The sequence below is a fragment of the Oryza brachyantha genome, chromosome 6, assembly GCF_000231095.2.
Source record: "Oryza brachyantha chromosome 6, ObraRS2, whole genome shotgun sequence".
NCBI classification, from domain to species: Eukaryota; Viridiplantae; Streptophyta; class Magnoliopsida; order Poales; family Poaceae; genus Oryza; species Oryza brachyantha.
Window position 1 is genome coordinate 8,524,208 of NC_023168.2, and position 22,914 is coordinate 8,547,121.

Genomic DNA, 22,914 nt, shown 5'->3' on the forward strand with positions numbered 1-22,914 from the left:
GGCATACGCAACGACAAAATAGTTTGTTGCAAATAATTAAGCCAACGTAGCTTAAAGGGTATTTAGGAAAAAAAAAGAATTCTTTAACTGACATATGCTATATATTTTCCGCACTCTAGCTACAGCAAACGGAAATAGTCGAAATAACTCTGCCGTTTTGTTTTGAACATGCAAAAGCTTTTCTTAGAAGGAAACAAAAAAAAGCATACAACGGTAGCTTTAGTTGACAACGGATGCACAGTTCACAGATTAAGAGATCATTACACAGTATAATTCCAAACCATATACGCAGTTTTAGCACAAAAAGGAGACGAAAGGAGGCGAGAGAAAAGATAGGCTGCGAACCAAATGTCTTGACCAGAATACAAAGCGTCCTTCCTCACACGTGTTGAACAACCAAAGCCCCTCTCGCAACATGCGCAGCATCGAGCTAGGCAACTAAGCTAAGCTAAGCAAGAGATTAATTAAACAAGAGATTAATCTCATCGAGCACACCAATTAACTTTACAATGAAACAAGAGATTAATTAATCAAACCAGTAGCTACAAGGCAAACAAATCAAGCAGACATGTACCTTTTCTCGCTTTTACTTAATTCATATGCCAAAATTTAATCTTAAATTGAAAGTTAATTTTATCTTTTTTTTACCGAAGTTTATTTTCTTATCTTAGCTTTTAGATCGCTGAGAATATGTATATTAATTTTTTTATTTATAATTATTTTTTGTTTATAAATATATCGTTTAGTTTTTTATAAAAGACAAATATATAAATCAAGCAGACATGCATTAATCCCCACACAATCTCCAAACACACATGCTTATCATCACCATGAGATCTGTATGACCATGGCCACCACCAACAAGAATGTCCATGTCATCCTTCCACCATCTAAGCTTGCCCCTCCTTCCACTTATAAATACTGCTTAGCTCCTCCGCCCCCTCTCTCCTCAATCTAAGCTTGCTACTTTGCCAGTCGATCTCTGTCAGGTCCAGTGCAGAATCAGAGAGGCAACCAAGCTCTAGCTAGCTAGGCAGCCATGGCGTCTCATGTGGACCCGCTCGTGGTCGGCAGGGTGATCGGCGACGTGGTGGACATGTTCGTGCCGGCGACGGCCATGTCGGTGCGGTTCGGGACCAAGGACCTCACCAACGGCTGCGAGCTCAAGCCGTCCGTCGCCGCCGCGCCGCCGGCCGTGCAGATCGCCGGCAGGGCCAGCGAGCTCTTCACCCTGGTACATCACAACGCAACGCACACAGCCACATATATAGCTAGGCAGAAATTGTTACAAGTTACTCCGGTTAATCTCTCTTTAATCTGTCATAAGGCATGCGTAATTACTGCTGTTGATCTGGGTGTTTGATACACAGTATGTGATGTCTCTGTGCGTACGTGGCTAGGTCATGACTGATCCAGATGCTCCGAGCCCGAGCGAACCGAGCATGAGAGAGTGGCTTCACTGGTAATTACCCATCCGGTTAATTTTGTTCACCACATGCATACATTTTCTCTCTGGCACATCATGCTGCAGCTCTTTTAATTTTGCACTGGTCATGTTATGAATCAGTCTTTGATGTTTCTTAATGTGGGCTCATACATGATCTTTTTGGACCAGGCTGGTGGTTAACATACCAGGTGGAACAGATCCTTCTCAAGGTAATAGTAATCAAGCTTAACAGGTTCACCATTACTACTTCCGGCCTGTATCCACATATGGACATCTTTTACAGTGTTTACATATTCCGTATTTTGGATTTTGTACAGAAAATATCTGACGTAGGAAAGAACCCAAAATAAAACATACCTTGGTAATTACATAAAAACGTGAGAAAACATAGGAAGCTATAAAAAATTACACACCAAAATGTTAAAAAAAAATCCAATTATTTATAAATTACTTTTAGGTCTAGGGAGGCTATTGGTACCCAGGATAAACTAATCGACGGTTTGCAAATGGTGACACTGATGATCTGGGCATGCATAAAACAGAGGAGCTAGCGTACTGTTAGTGTAGCATATATACGCAGTAGCAACCGGCCGGCGACGAGCTGTGGTGCCCGCGTCCGTCGGCGTCGGCTAAGCTGCAGTAGTAGGTGCCAGCCGGGAGAGCGCACCTGTCTGCCGCCGGCGTGCAACACGTGGCGGCGGGTGGGACCCGCCGGAGGTACACGTGCAAGCCCCACCTCCCACTCCGCACCGCCACGTGTCGCCCGGCTGTAGCTATACACAGAGCCTAGCTATCAATCAGGCGACGGCGGTGGCTGGACGTCACCGTCGCCGTCCGGTCACCTCACATCGATGGATGAACTAGTTAAACAACAAGCACAGTAATTACCTACTTGGCAGGTGATTGATTAGATTTTATATGCAAAGAACTTTTAAGTACACATTCTTATTGATATAAAAACAATGCTAAAAAAATAAAAAAAATTTAAAATCAGTTAGGTTGATAATTTAAATTTAGGTATATAGGCATAAGCAAAACCAAAGAGAGCGTGAGGTTGTTTTTGCTCCGAAGATAAAAAGAAAAGGGCCTCTCCTTTTTACGAGTTGGTGATTGGTGTGATCTGGCATCATCTTTTACATCTGACGACCCTTGGAAGCTTGGCCAAGGACTCGTCGTCGTTCGTTTATCCTACCCATGGTGATTATTCACTGTTAAGTTTGGTTACTTTGTATAGCTAGTCAAGTGAGGATGCTGACAATTTAAATCATGATCTTTATCGATCGATCTCTCAGAAGAGCTAGCTAGCTATAGTGGTAGTGGAGTTGGTTCGATTGATTCTTGTGACAGCGATCGATCTATCGTCTCTCTTATCGTTAATTAGAACTGATTGTTGGATAATTAACTGATGGATATATGGTTGGTGTGCAGGGGAGGTGGTGGTGCCGTACATGGGGCCGAAGCCGCCGGTGGGGATCCACCGCTACGTGCTGGTGCTGTTCCGGCAGAAGGCGCGGGTGGCGGCGCCGCCGCCGGACGCCGACGCGGCGCGCGCCAGGTTCAGCACACGCGCCTTCGCCGACCGCCACGGTCTGGGGCTCCCCGTCGCCGCCACCTATTTCAACGCCCAGAAGGAGCCCGCCAACCGCCGCCGCCACTACTAGCCGCCGCCGCCGGCCCCTCGCCGTGGAAAGCCAACGCATAATTAATCCATATATCATTGCACCATGCATCCATCTGCTCGTCCTTGTGTAATCAATGGATTGTTAATTACTTTCCGGTATTTAATTGATGTTCGTGGTGATCATTATGGTTTGTTGTTGCTAGGAAATAATCTCCCAGCGAGAGAGAAATCACACGCTCGCGTGTCCGTTCCATCTCTTAATTAGGTCCGGACGGTAAATGTGGTGGATCTAGAATCCGAAAGTTGGAGGAAGCTGAAAAGTTGGAGGGCGCTGTTTACCTTCTTCTACCTTCAGTCCTCCTCTTCTTCTTTCTCCCAGTTCTTTCTTCTCTTCTCTATTTTTCACGAGAAATCCAGCACGTCAGTCCTCCTCTTCTTCTTCCTCCCTCTTCTTTCCCTTCTCCTCTATTTTCTCTAGGGAATCCACTGTGTAGGGGTGCTAGAGCCACGTTAGCCCCCTTAAATCCGTCCCTGGTTAACGTGAAACTTCTTAATTTTGTTTTCACTCGCAATGATCAGCACGGTTTAATAGAAGGGCTGATCACCCTGAGCAAAGCTGACTATTGCTTCCATGGTTTCACTGAATCAACACTACAACATAACAACCGATCACCATTCACCAACGACGTTGGAGGAGCTTCGAAGGATGGTTCCTAGGTGGCGAGGGACATCGCCTCCTTGCAGGGTTTGAACGCCGGCGATCACTTCGGGGACACGCCGACGATCGGATCACCGCACAGTTGCATCCTCTACGTCACTAGTACATGAGTGATTATTAGAGATATTACTTCTTCCTCCGATTTATTTTTGAAGTTGTTACTTTTTTATCTACGTTTGATCATTTGTCTTATTAAAAAAATTTATATAATTATTGACTATTTTGTTATAATTTGGTTTATTACTAGAGTAACTTTAAGTATGATTTATAATTTTGTATATTTAGATAAAATTTTTGAATATGACGAAAGGTCAAACGTAAATCAAAAAGTCAACGACGTCAAATAAAAAAAAAATAGAGGGAGTACTTCCCTTCTTCTGCTGAAATTAATATATGGGCTAAGACCCATACGAAGATTTTTTTCTTTGTAAAATCATAAAAGTCCAGCTCATGAGACAACATGTGAGTAAGTTTAGTACCATCTTGTTTATTCTAAGAGAGATATGCTTTTTTACGGAGAGATGATGTCTTAACCATTTGAGATATTTGTGGTGGAGAGAACAAGAGTAACACGCGCGACACTCGCCTCGCCTCGTGAAGGATGTGTACGTGACATGCATATAAATGGTCTACCAAAATTTGGGTCTTCATCCTTGCGTAGACGCAACTATCTTTAAATCGACCAAAATATAAGGTTTTTGGATAGCGTGTTGTGTGAGTGTTCGTTGATCATCCATAATAGCTCTAGAACCAAACCAAAACTAGGTAAGTGTTCATGATGTTTTTATATGCGACATGTTCATGTTTTACTGTCTAGTTTACATGTATAGATTGTACGATATGGGTATGATAGATTGCATGGTTAATATCATGATTTATTTATAAAATAAATCATTATGTGCTTGTAAATTCAATGACTTCTTCTCTAGACATCACACAAGAAAGAAGGCTATTGTAGTGGTTTTAGGAGACGCTCGGCAGTCCTATCATTTGGAAGGGATGGGGAAAAACCTAAAAAATATTCCCCTAGGAGGTTTTTTGAGGTGGCATACGCTCCCCTTCCATTTACTTGGAAGAGATTTCCTAGCCTTAGCTTGGAAACGAGAAAAATTCCTAGCCCACTCACTTGCATGCACATACATGTCAAAGGCTGGCTCATCGTTTGGAAGCTTTGACCTATCAACTATTTTAAAAATAAAATAAAGAAAATTTCTAAAGAAACTAAAAAAATCAAAAAAATAATATATGTAAAATTTAGAAAAAATGGAATGATACATGCATCGACACATGTAGAACTACAAACCATACTGCATCTCTTATCATCAATCTACCAAGATGAAAAAGGTAATCTCAAATTTACGTAATAAGTACATAAATAGTGATACTTCGACAGTTGGCCAGTAATACAAGTTGATAGGACTGAGCATGCAAGTTTGGTTTTTGAAACTGTTGGTACATGGCTACCTTACCCCTATTTGCCTAAGCGTTTGAGTAGCATGTTGGAGTATTCTAGTTATCTAAGCATGTTGAAGTAGCATGTTAGAGTATTCTAACTAATGACATATTGGAGTATTCTAACTAGTAGCATGTTGGGGGTATTGTATCTAGTAGCATGTTGGAATATTCTACTTGCTAGTTATAAATTACGGTGTATATGCATATTCCGATGTATGTGCATCTTTCAATGCATATGCGTGATCCGATGTATATGCCTTAAGAGCATATTCAGATGTATGTGCGAAGTGGACAGATTGTATACCTTTAACATTGGTACACAGTCACTTTGCCCCAATTTGCCTGAGCTAGCAAAGTTGATCGAGATGCATATACACATCCTAGCGTATATGCACGCTCGGGTGTACATACATTCTTTGGTGTATATGCATGATTCAGTGTACATGCTCACTCAGGTAGGTTATGCTGCTTCTAGACCAATGTGGTTGTATATGCCTCAGAAGCATGTTGGGACAATATGCCTTAGGGGCATGTTGAAATAATATGCCTTGGGAGCATGTTAGGACAATATTCCTCAAGTGCATATTATAATATGGAAACTACAAAAATGTCTTTATGCCCGAAGATCATGACCATTTAAGGGAAGACTCAAATAGGACAAGATAAAGGTTGTCGATTACGACTCTCATGAATATTCCTACAAGATGCCTGGGGACCAGCACTCAAGTGCTAATGACAGTTGGCAGAGTGGTCCCAAGAAGCTAGAGACATTACGCTAATACCCTTGTATCCTACTAGACCACTCCAGTGTATTCTGGTATATGTACAAGGGGATCTCCGGACTATAAAAACACTTACTCATACTCTGTAAAGGCTAAGTTTAATGAAATGCATAGTGTCGAGGTATTTGAGTATTTTCTACACTTGAATTCATTCTGTATGTGCAACTAGTATTCGACTTTATTACATATACGTTTGTGTCCGTGACGTAAAGTCACAACAGGAATCTATGGGAAAATATTGATAACAAAGTCTCAAAAGTCAAATTCCAGTATTGATGGCATCCATTCATCCATACAAGATCATAGAGTCTTGAACCTTCCAAATGTTTTCCATAAACAAATACTTGTACAACTGCAAACATAAGAACGTTATACACGATTCAATATTCAATGCTTCTCATTTATAGTATAACCATCTCAAAACAGAAGTACAGTACTTCATTCACCCTTCGGTAAACTAGTAATTGCAGTTTTCAAAGTAGTTGCAATGCATACTATAGTAAACTAGTACTCTATAGTAAACTAACTGCAATGTATATGCTTGTATTAAACTTTTATTTGCAAGACTAGATTAAACTAACTCACATATAAACTAACTCTTATTAATTTGACAAGATATAGCTGAATTCCAACAAATGAAACTACTAGCAATTTTATTTAAAGTAGTACATTCTGGCTCCTATTAGCTCATAATTTGTTAATGTGCAGTAGCCTCTCACTGAAACATTCTGCCACATTTGTCCATGGAGTTCTCAACAATTTTATCCATCTTTAAATGCAATCAATCCATTATATCAGAAGATCCTATAAAGACCTAAATATTAAATGCCAAAGAGATCAACAGTAATATGACTTAAAAACCACACAAACGTCATGGAATTAATCAAATAAATATCAAATCCAACAGATACTGCCACATTTAAAGTTCTCTCCCACATGCTCCACTGGAATTTGTTAAAAAAAACACACACACAATCAAGTGCAAACATCAGATTGTAATGTCTAATATAACAGAACAACTGCAAAACATGCAAGTCCAAACCACACGATCATGCACAAGATTAGCTTAAATCTGCTGGTGATCATGCCATTAATCAAACAGATCAACATGAATTCAAGTTTGCTTTAAATTTTTGAAAGGACCATATCTGAAACAAAAACAACATACCTTCTATTCAACAATTTAACTACTTATCCATATCAGGAGCACGGGCGCACGCTAGGGATGCTTGTGTTCATGAATATTTCCCTATTAAGTGGACACCAAAAGAGTTTGAGAGCCTTTGCCTTTTTTCATCCGTTTACTATTGGATCGATTCTACAGTAGCAATACACTTCGAGATAGAAGTATCAATCTCATGTCATGATGTCTCAACTATTTTATCCACTGCCGTTTTTGACTACTCTATTTTTTTGAATTCTAAGTAGTCATCGAGTACGAATGCTAGTTGATTTTGGTTTCGCTTTTTTCCAACCTCACCTTTTTTTTCTGCTGATTAGTTTGGTGTTGAACTCTCTTGTGCCTCATTTGACATGTTTTTACTTGAATTATCCTACACACCGATATTTAAAAATGGGTTTGTCAACTTATGGAAAACCTGCACTAGAGGTATCTGTAGACTACATGTATACATACAGTCGTAGCGGTACCAAATAGGAAAGAGATTATATCTGTATGGTATCAACCGAAGTTTGGTTACTGTCGGATTGTATGGCGCACATAATAGATCTAAGTTGTAACCGAATTGGGATAAATCTTGGTCTTATCCGATTAGGACTCTATCTGTAAGTCTTATACCCCACTATATAAGGATAAGGGCACCCCTCATGGAGAGGCTGAGAGAGACGGCATATTCAGATCGGCTATCTTCTAGTTGATCTGTCCACAATCCAATACAATCGCTAGTCGAGAGCCTGAACCTGGGTAACCCTGTGTCTTCATTCTAACCATCGATCTTTATGCCTCGCTAGCCACCCCATATATATTGCCGACATCCAAATCGTCGACACAACTCATCTAGACTTAAAACCTGTTACGTCGTTCCCATATTTTGATCAATTGAATGACCTATTTCTTGAGTTGATGTAAAACATAAATCACCTGTTGCAATACTCCCTGTTTGAAATAAAAAAGGTAGAGATGAAATTGTAAAGTTCAATGACCTTCATACATTAAGGACAAAAGATTGAAAAATGGTAATGGTTTAGAGCGAAACTTCTTGACCTTTGGATGAGCCTAATTAATTTAACATAGAAATTAGTTAGTATGATAAAATGATAATTTACTCTATTATTATTTCAAGTGATAAAGCATCTAAACTAAAGTATCCTATCCCAAATTGCTAGTTCAGCAACAATCATAAAAAGTGAATCATTACATCCAACTCCACTTTCTTTTCATGCATTTTTTATAATTTTATAGTTTCCCTTGAGCCCCATTTCATTTTCTTGGATTTGTTGTTTCGTGAAATAAATGTGTGTAAAGTTTTCATTGAACTTGGAGGTGATACTTATCCATCCCTCGGTAATCTAAGCATTTTGAGCACTAAATCTTAGTAGATTATGGTCATGAGGTATATCGACAAGTCCTTTCTCTAATACTGAATTTCACTATTCTCTTGCACCTTCCCTCGAGATGGCTACAATTTCTATGAATATTTATATAGCATAGACACACAAAGTACAATAATATATAGTAGAGAGAGAAAGAAAGTGAATCAATATATACTAGAGAGAAAGAAAGTATAGCAATACAATTATGCAGTACACATAAGCATTATTCTAAAAACATAATTATCTAACTAATATAGTCAGACCACATTTTCTTGCCTTTATGATCCCTGAGATTATTCACATCAATTGAGTCCACATTATTGGGATATATCTTTTTATTTGGAAGATCAACATAGTTTTCTTCTTCAATATAAACAGTTTGATGATCCAACTACCCGTCGTGACCATTTAATCATCTAATGATAATGATGTTGTGAAATACAACTGTTGTTGCTGGAATCTTAACTTGATTCTCTATGGTATGATGTGTTCGCACTTTTAGAATTGAAAATCACTTCTTAAGAACCAAAATTGCTCTCTCAGTATGGTTTTGAAGAATTGCATACTGATGGTTAAATAATTCTTTGTAATCTATAATTGACTAATCCCTAATTGCAAGTCGTAGAACACAAACAAGAACTTAGAAGATTGCAACTCAATAGCAGATAAGTGATTAATCTCTCAAGTTGGGGACTCACAAACCAATGAATCACGTCACTGTTCAGTGACATAATTAAATCTAAGCAAATTCCATAACTAACTCTATGATGACTACTGAATATAAATACCCTAGGGTCAGCCAAGGTCCCCGGGCACCTCCCTATTAAATTCCAACTCGATACACTCACCAAAGGCCCAAAAAATGGTGACGCATATCCCTACTAAAATCTAAATGCAATCTTGTTTTGACAATTTCGGTTGATACTAAACAAATTTTGAAGTGGGCCCAGATCAATTGGAAAGTTGGTCTTGTCAGCATTCCATCTATAGGTATAAAATGGAAAGCAGAGTTTGGATGAGACCTGAATGATTGTTTTATTTATGGGTTGCTCCTAGACTTTGAGGTGCACTTGAGCACGAATTGAATCGGGCCCCAAGTTGACAACAACCTTTTCCGCATCTTCGCCCATCTTCAAGTGCTCTCACGTCGTATTCTTGATTCCTAAATGTAATAAAATCATTCGGTATATATCTATTCTCCAAATTACACAATAAAACACTTAAAAACAAGCTCACTTCTAAATTCAATTGTGGTGCACAAGCTCGAGTAACTTAACCTTCATAACAGCATAGGAGTGATGTCTTCATTGTTTGTGCTCCCTAGTTTTATATGAATGTTAATGAATCTATATAAAATATTGGAGAGAGACCCCCTTATAGGGTTTAGCCCAATGGATGTGCGATCAAGAAAATCAAGAGGAATTGTGGAATGAATTTTCTAGTGGTGAGCAAGAATAGATGCGAATAAGTATCCAGATTCAGGCCACTCAGGGGCGTAAACCCTATTCTTGTGGTGTTTGTATGAACTTGTTGATTGATCTCCCTTTTTCTCTCCCCCCTTCCTAGGAAAGGCCCTTTTTTTAACATCACATGGGGATACCACAATACCATGGAAGGAGATAGAAGAGGACATGCGTCAGACCTCCTATTGACGGCAGACACATGTGTCCCATTAATGCAATGACCGGATAGGTTCTAGCGGTCTTCTATGTCAGGCCGATGTCAGATATGGAGGGAATTAATTGCACCCTGTGTATACCGACCATTTTACCACGACCTCAACATACATGTAAGAGGATAAACGAGGACCCACTTGCCTTGTGCAAGCCTACGCCCGCTTGTCTATTGAGGGGGGTCAGGGCAGCCCGACCCCTCCACCTACTGAGAACCGTTTGGGAGGCCCTTCTCAGACATCGCTAGGTGTGGGGACCCTGGTTCTCATATCAATGATAAAAAACACATACTAATCTATGGATGAATCTTGAAAAGACCCAAACATATTATAATATGATATAGAGTAATACAATTTTTTGTTTTTTTTTCAGTTATCTTGCCCCTGAGCGTTGTTCTTGCCTGATGTTGCTTCTCATCAATGCCCACAAAGATGTGTGCATGTCGTCCACATAGCCTGCTTTACCCCTGATAATCACGGTAACTAGGTTAATCATCGACGTATATACGGCAATAATAATGATAAACAAATCACGGTAAATTAAAAGAATAAATAAATAATCAAACGTAGTTTTAAAAGTCAATGATGTCAAACACTATTTTATTTTGCAAGTCGTCCACAGCTCATTGCTTTGTTGGAAATGATGAGGTAGATATTCCGGAATAGCCAGTAGGCCTCAGAGCAGACTCCATTACTGACGTTACCAATGGATTCATATTAGTTGCAGTTGCATCTTTGGCTGTAACATTACCGGTCATAACCAACAGCTAGATGAAGAGCCTCTTGCTTCACTTCCCCTCATTTTCCTTTTCCCCCGGCCTTCTACACCCTTGTTGCAATTTCCGGAGTATAAGTATTTTATCTCTCTATACTATAATAACGTACCAACTTCTTTTACCCACTGGATAAATTCGACAACCCATATCAGCTGCCTAAAATTGAATGGCTCAAATCCATTGGATGATGACAACAAAAGCAAATAAAGAAAAGAAATAAATTGATCAACCTACCGTAAAAGCATTGTTTCCTGTAAAGTAAGTATTTAGTGTATATCAAATTTGAATTACCGTGCACAAGTATGCGGTTATCCTTCGAGTAATTATGCCTAAAGTTAATTAATTACTGGTTTGTTATTTGCTCCCTAGTGGTGTGGCAATTTCCCTAGTGTATTCGGTACAAGATCAGCAGCTTCTTTGAACCTAGCTAATAATGCACTATGAAAATGCCATCGGCATTTCCTGGAGATCAATATGAATCCAGCAAGCTGTTGAGGTGGGCTCTATCTCAGATCTATATATAAATGGATAGAACCATAACATTCGATTCTCATCTTTTCATCCCTCTAACAAAAGGGTGAAATGACACTCAGGAACTTTGTCTAAATCGAGGCTGTAAATATTGCTCCATCTCGATCACTTTGTCTCTCAACACGCGTGCAGTTTAAAAACAAACTTAATTTACATATCTTTCATCAGTATTCATCATAAATTCAGTTGTGCATGCTCGATATGAAAGCACTCAGGGGAGTTAAGTAAAGCTGTCTATGACTTATGACACATCAAAGTGCTTGGACGACAACCTAACTTCATAATCATGTCAGACAAAGATTGATCTGACTAATTAACACTAATGCCAAGATGCCTATAGGTTGAGAGAAGCTATAATCTGATGGGGGCATGCACATATAGATATATGTAGTTCGAATGAGCAATTGAAGGCTATGGCAAGAAAAGCACCTTATCTGAATAGAAAAGGGACCAGAAATAGTGGCTGTTGGAATTGGATGCTCACAGTCGTTGCTGATTCATTGGGTTCTTCCTGATCATAAGGTATCTGTCACTCTCACCGTTGATTCTTCGTCTCCCAGACAGGTGGCCAAGTTCGGTAAACATCCTTAATTTAATGGAGCTAGGCAGTTAGATAACGAAACTTTAGCAACCACAAATGATGCAACAGTAAAGGAAAGCATCTTTATACATACGTACCATAGGGGTGATTTTATTGTTTGTTAAGAATTTCATTTAGATTTTGGTATATTTGTTAGTGCAAATATCAATAGAGATCCAATTTTATATTGGAAATATGATACCGCTATCTTGAGATCTCTTTATATTAAAATTTCAATATAGGATATCAAACTCCCTATCCACATTTTAAACATGAGGAATAAATCAAACTATTTAACTCTGACTATCATCGTATTTGTTAATATTTCTCGGTCTTCTATAAACATGGTAAATCTTAAATACTTGTAGTTACAATAATAAATGATGCAAATATATCGTCATTTTGAATAAGCGACCATTTTGAATCATAATTTATCTCCAATAAGATCATCTCGAAGAGACTAGCTATCATGCTAGCTATCTTAGATCTTGACAAGTCTAGCAAAAAGCACACATATAAGAGCATCCCCAACAGATCATTTAAATTTGGTCATCCATATCTTTATCTGGATGATCATCTAAAATAGTTACTTCCTCCATATCTCTTTGTACTCCAACAGATCATCCATATATGTTATCCTCCATATTTCTTTGGAGGATGAAGGCTTTGTACTCCAGCAGATCATCTATATATGTCATCCTCTATATTTCTTTAGAGGATGGAGGGAGAACATCCAATATAGAGTTTCTCTCCAAATATAAAAAGTTTTATATTGTGAAACGGATGGAGTATATTTTATTGGACACACAAGTGCGCTCATCTTTTATGCATGTAATATGAATGGCCACTCAGGATGCATACGAACTACTATCTATCACTTATTCACGCGCGTACAAATTAAAGGTGACAGAGGTGATATCAGTCTCAACCTAGGAAGCACAGATTCTCCATCTACATGCATGCTTACTTTTCTTGTCATTCATTCCTTTTTTTTTTCTTGATGTATATGGCCACTTTTCTGCACTGTCAAACCATGAAATGCCACGCTATCGGTACCCAGGACAGCAGCTAATATAAAGTGAGACCTTGCTTGCTACCCCTACCTAATAATTTTGGCTCCGGTGAGACAGGAGGTATGACACGTGTTTATGAAAGATAGACATGCGTGGTTTGTTTTGTCGGAGAAAAAAGTGAAATATTCGTATCGCTTTTCAATAATTTCACTCCGACGAAAAATAAGATATATATGGAGTTATGGACACGTCATTGAAGAATATATAATCGATCGAGCGAGCATGGATTCTTTTGTTGGAAAGTAAAATATTCGTCCATCAAATCAAACTCTGTACTGGTTATATTTTTATGTCAAATATTGATATATAACTCGGAACGGGTTTTGTGGTCTTTCAAAGAACTGCACGCATGTGGTTGGAACTTAAAAAAAAGCAGCCCTAGTCTAAAGAAAAGCCAATGCAAAACTTTACCCCTTTATAGAGTAAACTTTGGGATCATCGTGTTACTGCAAAAGAAAGAAAAACCTATGCAAAACAAATCAAATAATATAGGCCCACTGCTTGTTGAACGTCAACTTTAAAATCTTTATAGAAGTTGGCACTAATATGTTTACACACTAGTATCCGTAACAGCTTAGAATACAACCAGTTTCAAATATGGTCGCTAGAAATGACCCGTTACGGATATAAGGTTATCTGTAACGGGTCGTACTTATGGACCGTTACGGATGATATGTAACGAGATAAAACCATGACTTGTTACGGATAAGAACGTATCGGTAACGGGTCTTAATTATAGACCGTTATGGATATATTTTAATGGGTCTTAATTATGGACCATTACAAATAGCAATATATCGGTAACGGGTGTCGTAGAATGAACCGTTATGGATAACTAACCTTATCTGTAACTGATCATAATTATAGCCTGTTATGGAAACTAACCTTATCCGTAACGGTCGGCAGTTACGACCCGTTACGGATAAGCAAATACCCATTAAAATGACAATTTTCGCTTTTAAAATTGTTCCGGATGGATATATGTCTAATAGAAAACTGGTAGATTTTGGTAAGATCTACAACCTTGTAATTGAGATTATTCTTATTTAAGATTATTTATATGCTCAAATATGTGTTACAGAACATTAGATCTATTTTGAAAAACTAAGTTTTGAATTTAAAAAACAGTGTCGAATAAATATATGCTCTATAGAGAAAGCGTAGATCTTGGTTAGGTGTACAACTTTGTAGTAAATTTTTTCATTTCATAATGTTTACATGTCTAGATTTGAATTTCTCATTGATTGGATATATTTGAAATACATATATTTTGAATTTTTTCAAATGTCATCCGATGAAGATATGCTCTATATCAAAGTTGTAGATATTGAGTTTCTCTACAACTTATAATAGACTATATTTTCATTTAAAATTTTTTGTTGGCCAAATATATGTTATAATTATTTGAATATATTTTGAATACAAATAGTTAAAATTTTTAAATGACCTTTGATGAAGAAGATTCCTATATGAAAGTTATAGATCTCATCGAGAACTCCAATTTTGTAGTTGAGAATTTTTTAATTTAAGATCATATAGAGATTCAAATATGCATTATATCATTTGAAAATTAATAGCCAAAAGAATAAAACGGAAGAAGCAATCAAAAGTGCTTTGTAGGTGAGATGGTTAGAGCGTGTGTTTGTAGAGGTCGAGGTTTTGAGTTTAAATCCTGAACTTTCATATATATATGATGAATAGATGGGGAGATGGTTCCGGATGTAGTAAAATTAGAACTATTTCCGTAACGGCTCATAATTATAACCTGTTACAGATATATCATTTCCATCATGGTTCGTAATCATGACCCATTATAGATATATCATTTTTTTTTATCAAAAGACAGTGAGGGAGGCACCCATGGTATATTTTTATTAATAAAGAAGAAAGTTTAAAAGAGATTACAATAAGTCAATCCATGATTGAACAATCGTATGGTGAGTTTCCTTTAGCCTAATTAAATGTAGATTAACATCCTCTTTCAAATTTGCTCTCCATGCCAAGACCGCAGAGAAGGACTAATGTTTTGAAAATTCAATTCATTTCTCTCCTTCTAAATATTCCAAGCAGCTAGCAAGAAAAGTTCCATGGAACATTGTGATGGAAAGGAATTTCTGTTGATTTGAATCATTTAATGAAAATCCATATTCAAAGGCCAAGACCATCGAAGAGATTGCCAACAGCTCAGACTAAAACCATAAGGCAAGAATAAGTGCTCTCTTGTCTCCCGAACTGAAGATTGAAAGTTAAAGCAGAAGGCATTACCAGCCGGCGGAATCATCTTTTTCCTATCCAGTAAATCTTTCGTGTTCAATATGTCTATAAAAAATAACCAGCCAAAAACCTTTATCTTCATATTCAATTGGCTGTCCCATATCCATTTTAGTGTAGGAGGAGTTATTGAGAGAAAATTGAGCTTGTAGAATTTCTGTGAGGAGTATTTGTCCAATTTCCATATATGAGACCAGTTGTCATTTCCCACAGTCAAATGTAAACTTTGAATATCCTGTTGCAATTGCTGGTACTCGTCAAAGGCCTGCGCTGACAATGGCAAAACAAACTGTTCTTCAGGTGATCGGAAGAGATACACTGAGATTGAATCAAGCCTATGACTGGCATAAGAATATAATCAGGAATATTTTAGTGCCATCATATTATCACCCCATAAGTCTTCTCAAAACAGAATTGACTGCCCCGAACCTACCACTGGTTTTTTCTATTGCCCGGAAGATTCCATAGAATTGTAAAATGTCCTTCCACTAGAAAGAGCCATCCCTTGCTAAACCATTGGGAATGAGACTATCGTTCCGTTATGGTTCGTAATCATGACACGTTATAAATATATCATTTTCGTAATCCTGACCTATTACGGATATATCATTTCCATAACGGGGGTTTACCCGTTACCGATGATTTTTCATATCAGTAACCTTGGAAATATATTCAATATTAACTTTGGAAAAGCTTATGACAAAGTCAAATGACAGTTCATTCAACAAACTTTATGGAATAAAGGATTTTCATGAAAGTGGTGTAAATGGATTTCCAATTTGGTTGAAGGAGAAATTGTTAGTGTCAAAGTCAACTGTTGATAATCTAGATCGGTAGTAAAAATTGGGGGTGACATGTGAGAAGCAAATCAATGGTATGCAGAAAACAACGGTTACACAGGTTCAGACTCTCAGTATATATGATAATGCTCTACTCCTGCTAATGTTATGCTACGAGGTGGAAAACAAATCCCAAACAAGGTGTTACACAATCTGCTATTCTGTGATTCCTTAGGGATCCCTTGTCTGCTCTTGTATACTGAGGAACAGGGTTACAAATAGAAATCTAATATGATAAGACTAAGTATATCTAACTTATATCTGACTAGCCAAGGAAATTTAGACGTAATAAACCTAATTCTTACAATATACCTAGCTAGTTACCGTCCAAAATCTATCTTTACATCTTTATTTACAATGCGTGACCGCTTTTTCTATAAGGATACGTATGATACCTGGGATACCCTATATCCGGATATCCCACATCAAGGAACAACATAGAATTAGGAAAGAAACCCTAAGCTTCAGGTTCACTTGCTTCAATGACCAAGTCTTCTCTTCTAGACCAGACAGGCCCCAACACGCCCGAGGAACCACGCGCAGAAGAAAGAAAGAGACGTACTCACCGCCGTCCAACCACCACGCCATCGAGCCTCGGCCCCGCTATCGCAGCGTTGCGCCCGTCCATCGAGCCACCTCCTCCCCAGCATGCGGTCGCTCCAATCATCGCGTCGAGCTGCCAGCCACCGCGCCGGTCCACCCCTGCCGCCACAACTAGTCGTGAGGGAGAGATAGTAAGGGAGAATTCACAGGATCATTGAAAGCTACTTAGCTTAAGCAGAAATCAGCGAAACAATGATGTCATTGGGCCTTAAAAAAGAAGAGAGGTCTCTCTATCATTGGTGTCAGTGTCAAGGTTGGTTGTACAGAACTAGTCTAGTACAATAATGCACCTCAGATTGTATGCTGCAACCAGCTTTTGATAATTACTAGTAATAACGATGCATCTGGGGTAAAAAGAATTTTTAGTCACGCACAGGCCTATCACAGTGCAGGGAATCTAGATTCCACTAAACAGATACTAGCTCGCTACTACGTATCCCATTATCCATTATCATCTCCGTTTTATATTATAAAACTTTTTAGTCTTATCTAAATTTATCAATTGATAAATGTATGTAATTTATATATATATACGTCTAGATTTAATAACATGGAGTATTTACGTATCCACTATTTACGACCCTGGCTACGTACCGTACATTGGTAAATAGAGATTCTTTGCAGTTCATCTTCTGGCTCTACTGATCTAGCTATCATGTGAGTATCGTACAAGCTGACCCCTTCCAATTTGCCTTAATTTGGCCCTGCCACTCCCATTTGCTAGTGAAGTAGATCACACAAAAACAAATTGGTGGCTCTGATTAATTTAAATTGTTGAGCAAATCATTAATGCTAATTATATATTTAATTACACGGGAAAATTTAAGTATTTTAAGAAATAAACTTAATGAAAAGCTTAAACCAAGTGATCTCAGCAATACACCAGAACAAATGTTTTTTTAGGCAACATATTTTCTGAAACGTTGAACAAATAAATAATCCAATCCATTGGTGTCACTGCCACTTGTATTCTGCGTGCATCCATGAATGAATCATAACCCAACAAGTTATGCGACACACTTGACCCCAAATGCAACAGTGTCAATCGACGCAGCAAGCATTCTAATCCAAGTTACTTTCGACATTTTCATTGGATTCTCTAAACTGTATTTCAAACATTTTCATTCTAATCCAAATGCAACAAAATTTAGTACTCATCGGTGAAATCAGAATATATAGGCTACACACATTCTGAATACCAAACTGAAACTTCCTAATTAATTAACGGTTTACCTGAAGCTGCAGTTTTCGTGGAATCAATAAATTAATGGAGATGCATGCATGGTACTGATCAGTCAGATTATCTAGCTAGCTCCAGGACAGCACATAATTACATCAACAAAGTGTGCAAATTCCTACAATTTGAAGAACTAACGAAAAAGCTCGACACAGATCTCACACAAAAGGATTAGATTAACTAGCTACCAGTAATTAAGTTTTACTGATCAGATTCTAGTACTGCTACTGCGGCAGCAACACGAGAGCGAAAGCGGCAGCAAGCACGACGCGTAGGAGGCGCCCGAGCTCGCCGGCGGCGACGGTGGAGGCACCGCTGATCTCCGAAGAGGCGACGGCGAGCGGCAGGTCTTCGGCGGGGAGCGAGCACGTGGCGTGCCCGGCGCCCGTCTCGTCGGCGGCCATGAGGGCCCGGATCACCGCCGTGGCCGCCGCGCCGTGCCGCGTAGCGTTCCGGTGGAGCAGCCACGTCAGGCCCATGAGCTGGCAGTCGCGCTCGTGTCCGCCGCCGGGGACGTGCTTCGCCTTGTTGCTGTTGGCCGCTGACGTGGCGTTCCGACCGGCTGCCGTGTTCGTCAGCTACAGCGTCAAACATAGCAATGGAATGGTTGGTTAGCTTTTATCCCAGAAACAAAATAAGTTAACCTAACAAGACTTACAATCCATTCAGAAACTACATGTTATTGACAATAAGAGTAAAAGTAGAGTAAATGGACGGTATTTAAACTTATGGCGCGATATAACTTAGATCTATAAACTTACAAAATACACGTTAGGTCCATGAAGTTGTTTTAATGTACCATCCAGGTCCATAAATTAGTTTTAATGTACCATCCAGGTCCATAATTTAGACATTAAAGAAATTCGTGGGCCTAAACGTGCATTTTCTAAGTTTATGAACCTAAGTTTATGAACCTAAGTGGTACTGCGCCACAAGTTTAAGGACCGGATATATACTTTACTCTAACAATAATAATAACAACTCTCAGTAAGCAAAATCAGAACCCATGGAGAAGCTAATGGTAGCTATAGTACCGAGGTAGTAGTAAATAATGTGCGTTAACCCAGTAAAAACTCTGAAGTTTACCGTGTTCATATACACCGTTTCTATGCCAACCTAATCTCAATGAAGCTATTAGAGGAAAAGAGTTAAATTTAACTTCTACCGACTGTAACAAAAATAACAAATTTACCTACGAATGTACACATATAGTTCAATTTGTTCATTTAGAAGATACATTTTAACTTACAGGTTACTAGTACAGTAATAAATCTCGTCTTAATCTATCTTTTTTTTAAATAACTGTATGTAGAGAACATATAAGAAAAAAAAATGTGGATTTCTAACTGAGTGATAAAAATCCATTTCATGATAAAAATTAGAAAGATTCCAGCTGAGACAAGAGACAAAACGGGAGGGGCCTCTGCATCGCTGGCGTTTGGATCGTGCTTGCCAGATCGATTGGCGCATGACATGGCATGGCATGAGAACGCATGCGTGCGAGCGACATGGCGTCACATGATCTGACTCCACTGGCACGTCTTCTCTGGGAACTCTCCAAGCTCATGTGACCCGCGCATGGCATGTATAAATTGGCATACCACGGTATATATATGTATATATGAAGGCAAACAGGATCCAGTGTAGAGTCCATCCGTTCGTCAGTAAGCAATACTATCCCTTCTCTCTCAGACTCATCAAGAAAAGAAAAAGATCACCATTGTTCAGGAGGCCCGTCTGAAACTCTCTCTCTCTCTCTCTCTATCTATCTCTTTGTCAAGAAAACAAAGAGAGATGTATGTGATGGTAAAAGTGGAAGTTGATAGCACCCAGTGTGTGGCAAAGCTTGGGTCGTAAAGCCATTGATTCGGTGGTATGGGAAGTGGATGCTTTTGAGGTGAAGAAAAGCATGAACAAGGCTGAGAGAGAGAGAGAGAGGTGGCAAACAATGGCATCGAGTCCTGGGAAGCCAAAGTGAAAGTGGTGAAATAAAGCCGGGGCATGGTGTTCAGAACCAAATCATGCTCCAGGCCCTACCCATCCGGCCCGGATCTCTCACTAAAAATAGTTGTACTATGTATGTGTGCACCAAAATCCAGGTGAGCCAAGTCTACAAAGATTGCAAAGGCCAGACTAGCATTATCACATCACCCCAAGAAAAGGCAGGAAGAACCACAGAAGAATAAAGGAATGGAACTTTGGTAGAGAGTAGCTAAGGCCTAAGGTACACATCACTACTCCATGAGTGCATACAGAGTTGCCTGTATTGTATGGCTGTATATGTCGCTCTACTCTGAATGTCTGAATGCGCATCACTAATTCACTATACAGCTCAGAACTATGTTCAGAAAGCCTGAGATCAAACTCTTCTAGATCGACTTGCATGCAGGGCACGGCAGCTGGTTTATTTACACTTTGGTTAATAATTACCGGGGGTCCTCTTGAAACGTACTATTGGGAACCTGTGAACCTGGATTGACATTTTCCTGCACTTTTTGTTGGCTGTCAATTAATTCTGGGACCGTCTATTTGGCTGTTCTTATGGATACATATACATTGCCTGTCCTTCACGTAAACTATTTTTTCTATTTCGACCGACGTACTATAAGTTTTTTCACTCCCACATAACTACAAAATCCAGCTTATTTAATAAAATGCCGCTATGATTTTATAAATTTCATATAATTAGTTCTTTCTAGAAAATATAAAAATGTAAAATTACAACTATAAGAGATCAAACTGAATCGTTTTGCCGAATTACATTATGCTCTTCTAAGTTTCATATATTTGGTACAAAGTAGAAAAACGACATTGAATGTACAATAATACTGTAAATACTATGTACATTTGTGATTTCGTGAACGTTTCAAGATGATGCAACAAATTTATAAAAAGAACGTACTAATATTCACATCATCAAATTAGTTTCATTAAAACGAAATTGAATATATTTTTATAATATATTTATTTCATGTTGAAAATATAGTTAAATTTTTTTATAAAATTTGTCAAATTTAGAGAGGTTTCACTCTGCATAAACGTAAAGTAGTCTATAATATGATATAAATGGAGTAAAATAATATACAACAAAACATCTTCACAAAATTTCGATACTCATAAATTTTCCAATGTATAACATTGTACTGTGCTGCTTAATTACTTTCCATAAAGTTAATGCATTGGTTTGATACTGTACTGCGCAGTACTTTGATACCATCAGTCACTGAAATCTTTCATGTCGTGCTCATTGAAATCTTTAAAGGTAATAAATGAGTTATTCCTTTGAAAACAGAAAAGAAAAGAAAGAAAAATAAAACCAAGGATGAAATGGTTCTATGATCTGAAGACTACATGAATTTAATTAGCAATGTGATAGCGGTTCATCAAACGTGCGTGCACCTAATCCACTGCGCCGAAAAAAGCATCCAAGGAGAGAAGCTGAACGTGTCGAGGCTCACCTTGTTCAGCGCCCGGAGACACCTGGAGCAGCCGGCGAGCCCCGGCCGCGAGCACTCCCTCTCCAGCCTCCTCGCCGCCCTGCCCGCCGGCGCCGCGCACGCCGGCCGCCTCAGCCTCACCCGGCAGTAGCAGAACGGCACGTCGCACGCCGTCGTCACGTTGCCGCCCACCTGCGACGGCGCCGGCGGCGGCAGCGACGCCCCCGCCGCCAGCAGCGCGCGCTCCGCGGAGCCCGCGCACTCCTCCGCGTCGTCCGGAAGCACCGGCAGGTCCACGACGGCCGCCGCCTCGGCGGCCTCCGCCGTCGAGTGCGCCGCCCAGGGCGCGCCGCCGCCGCCGCCTGGTGCCGCCAGCAGCGCGGTGGGCGCGTACGCGGCGTACAGCCACGCGGCCAGCGCGGGGCAGCACCGCAGCCGGGGCGGGAGCGAGCCGCCGCCACCGCCGGCGTTGCAGGAGGCGAGGACGGCCGGGAGGAGCGGTGGGGACGGGGTGAGCTGGCAGACGGCGGTGGCGGCGGCGGCCTCGGACTGCTCCGGGAAGGCAGGGATCGTGGTGGACGCCGCGGCGGGCTGCGCCGGCGAGGCAGCGGACGACGGGAAGAGCAGCGACGGTTCGAGTGACGCCGGGTCCGGCATTGCAGGCAACGATAGCGCCGGTGGCAGGAGGTGGGCGGCGACGGCGAGCACGACGAGAGCGCAGTGGAGGTTCCGCATCGTTGGCGCACAGGTGCTTGGCTTGCGAGGGGGAAGATTGACAGAGATAGAACGGAAAAAAAATGGACCCTTGAGGAATGGTCGTATATATGGGCTTTGTGCGTGAAAAAGTGAGTGATGTTTTGGGCTTATTGTTTGGTATTATTTAGGAAAAAAGCTAAAATATATTTTTAAAAGTGAAAATAATTTATAAATAAAAGTTGTATATAAAGGATTTTGGGTCTAAAAGTAAAAACTAAAAAATAAATGACTTATGAGAAAAACCGCTAAAATCAACTCAAATTAAAAGTTTAAAATTTAAATTTTAATTATAAACATAAGTATAAGTGTGAAATACTTGTACTAGGGATATCCATAAACTATACATATACGTATGGTGTTACCGAATTGGAAAGCAATTATATCGTACTAGATCAGTTAGGTTTTTGCCAATATCCAGATTGCATGTCACCTACACCGGACCCAACCGTATCCATAGGATAGATTCGAGAATTATTAGACTAGGATACTACCATATATATATATAAGCCATCCCACATTATATAAGGGGGACAGGGACACCCCTCATACGGACATGAAATATT

General features: G+C 39.6%; 2 protein-coding genes across 3 annotated transcripts; one reads left to right on the forward strand and one right to left on the reverse strand.

Annotated features, from left to right (window-relative positions):
• The first annotated feature begins 952 nt into the window (after nt 1-952).
• Nucleotides 953-3,336, forward strand: LOC102711814 (protein MOTHER of FT and TFL1 homolog 1). The gene is made up of 4 exons (XM_006656924.3): nt 953-1,234; nt 1,401-1,462; nt 1,616-1,656; nt 2,876-3,336. Exons 1-4 carry the CDS (start codon nt 1,040-1,042, stop codon nt 3,106-3,108), a joined length of 531 nt encoding a protein of 176 aa, XP_006656987.2. The 5' UTR covers nt 953-1,039; the 3' UTR covers nt 3,109-3,336.
• Nucleotides 3,337-18,191: 14,855 nt separating this feature from the next.
• Nucleotides 18,192-22,370, reverse strand: LOC121054752 (uncharacterized GPI-anchored protein At4g28100-like). Of its 2 annotated transcripts, none has more exons than XM_040525332.1 (2): nt 21,617-22,370; nt 18,192-18,736 (listed from the first exon to the last, which is right to left on the reverse strand). In XM_040525332.1, the coding sequence occupies exons 1-2, from the start codon at nt 22,328-22,330 to the stop codon at nt 18,383-18,385; spliced, it is 1,068 nt and encodes a 355-aa protein (XP_040381266.1). In that variant the 5' UTR covers nt 22,331-22,370; the 3' UTR covers nt 18,192-18,382. The 2 variants fall into 2 exon arrangements, with proteins under 2 accessions (XP_040381266.1, XP_040381267.1); XM_040525333.1 differs by having other exon boundaries at nt 18,192-18,720; nt 21,613-22,370.
• Between the last annotated feature and the right edge of the window lie 544 nt (nt 22,371-22,914).

What these genes read in the sequence shown, in the direction of transcription:
- LOC102711814 (XM_006656924.3), top strand. Translation starts at nt 1,040, where the DNA reads ATGGCGTCTCATGTGGACCCGCTCGTGGTCGGCAGGGTGATCGGCGAC. An exon ending in ATGAGAGAGTGGCTTCACTG is followed by an intron (nt 1,463 to 1,615) that starts GTAATTACCCAT and finishes TTTTTGGACCAG; the next exon opens with GCTGGTGGTTAACATACCAG. An exon ending in TGGAACAGATCCTTCTCAAG is followed by an intron (nt 1,657 to 2,875) that starts GTAATAGTAATC and finishes GTTGGTGTGCAG; the next exon opens with GGGAGGTGGTGGTGCCGTAC.
- LOC121054752 (XM_040525332.1), bottom strand. Translation starts at nt 22,330, where the DNA reads ATGCGGAACCTCCACTGCGCTCTCGTCGTGCTCGCCGTCGCCGCCCAC. An exon ending in GTCTCCGGGCGCTGAACAAG is followed by an intron (nt 18,737 to 21,616) that starts GTGAGCCTCGAC and finishes TTGACGCTGTAG; the next exon opens with CTGACGAACACGGCAGCCGG.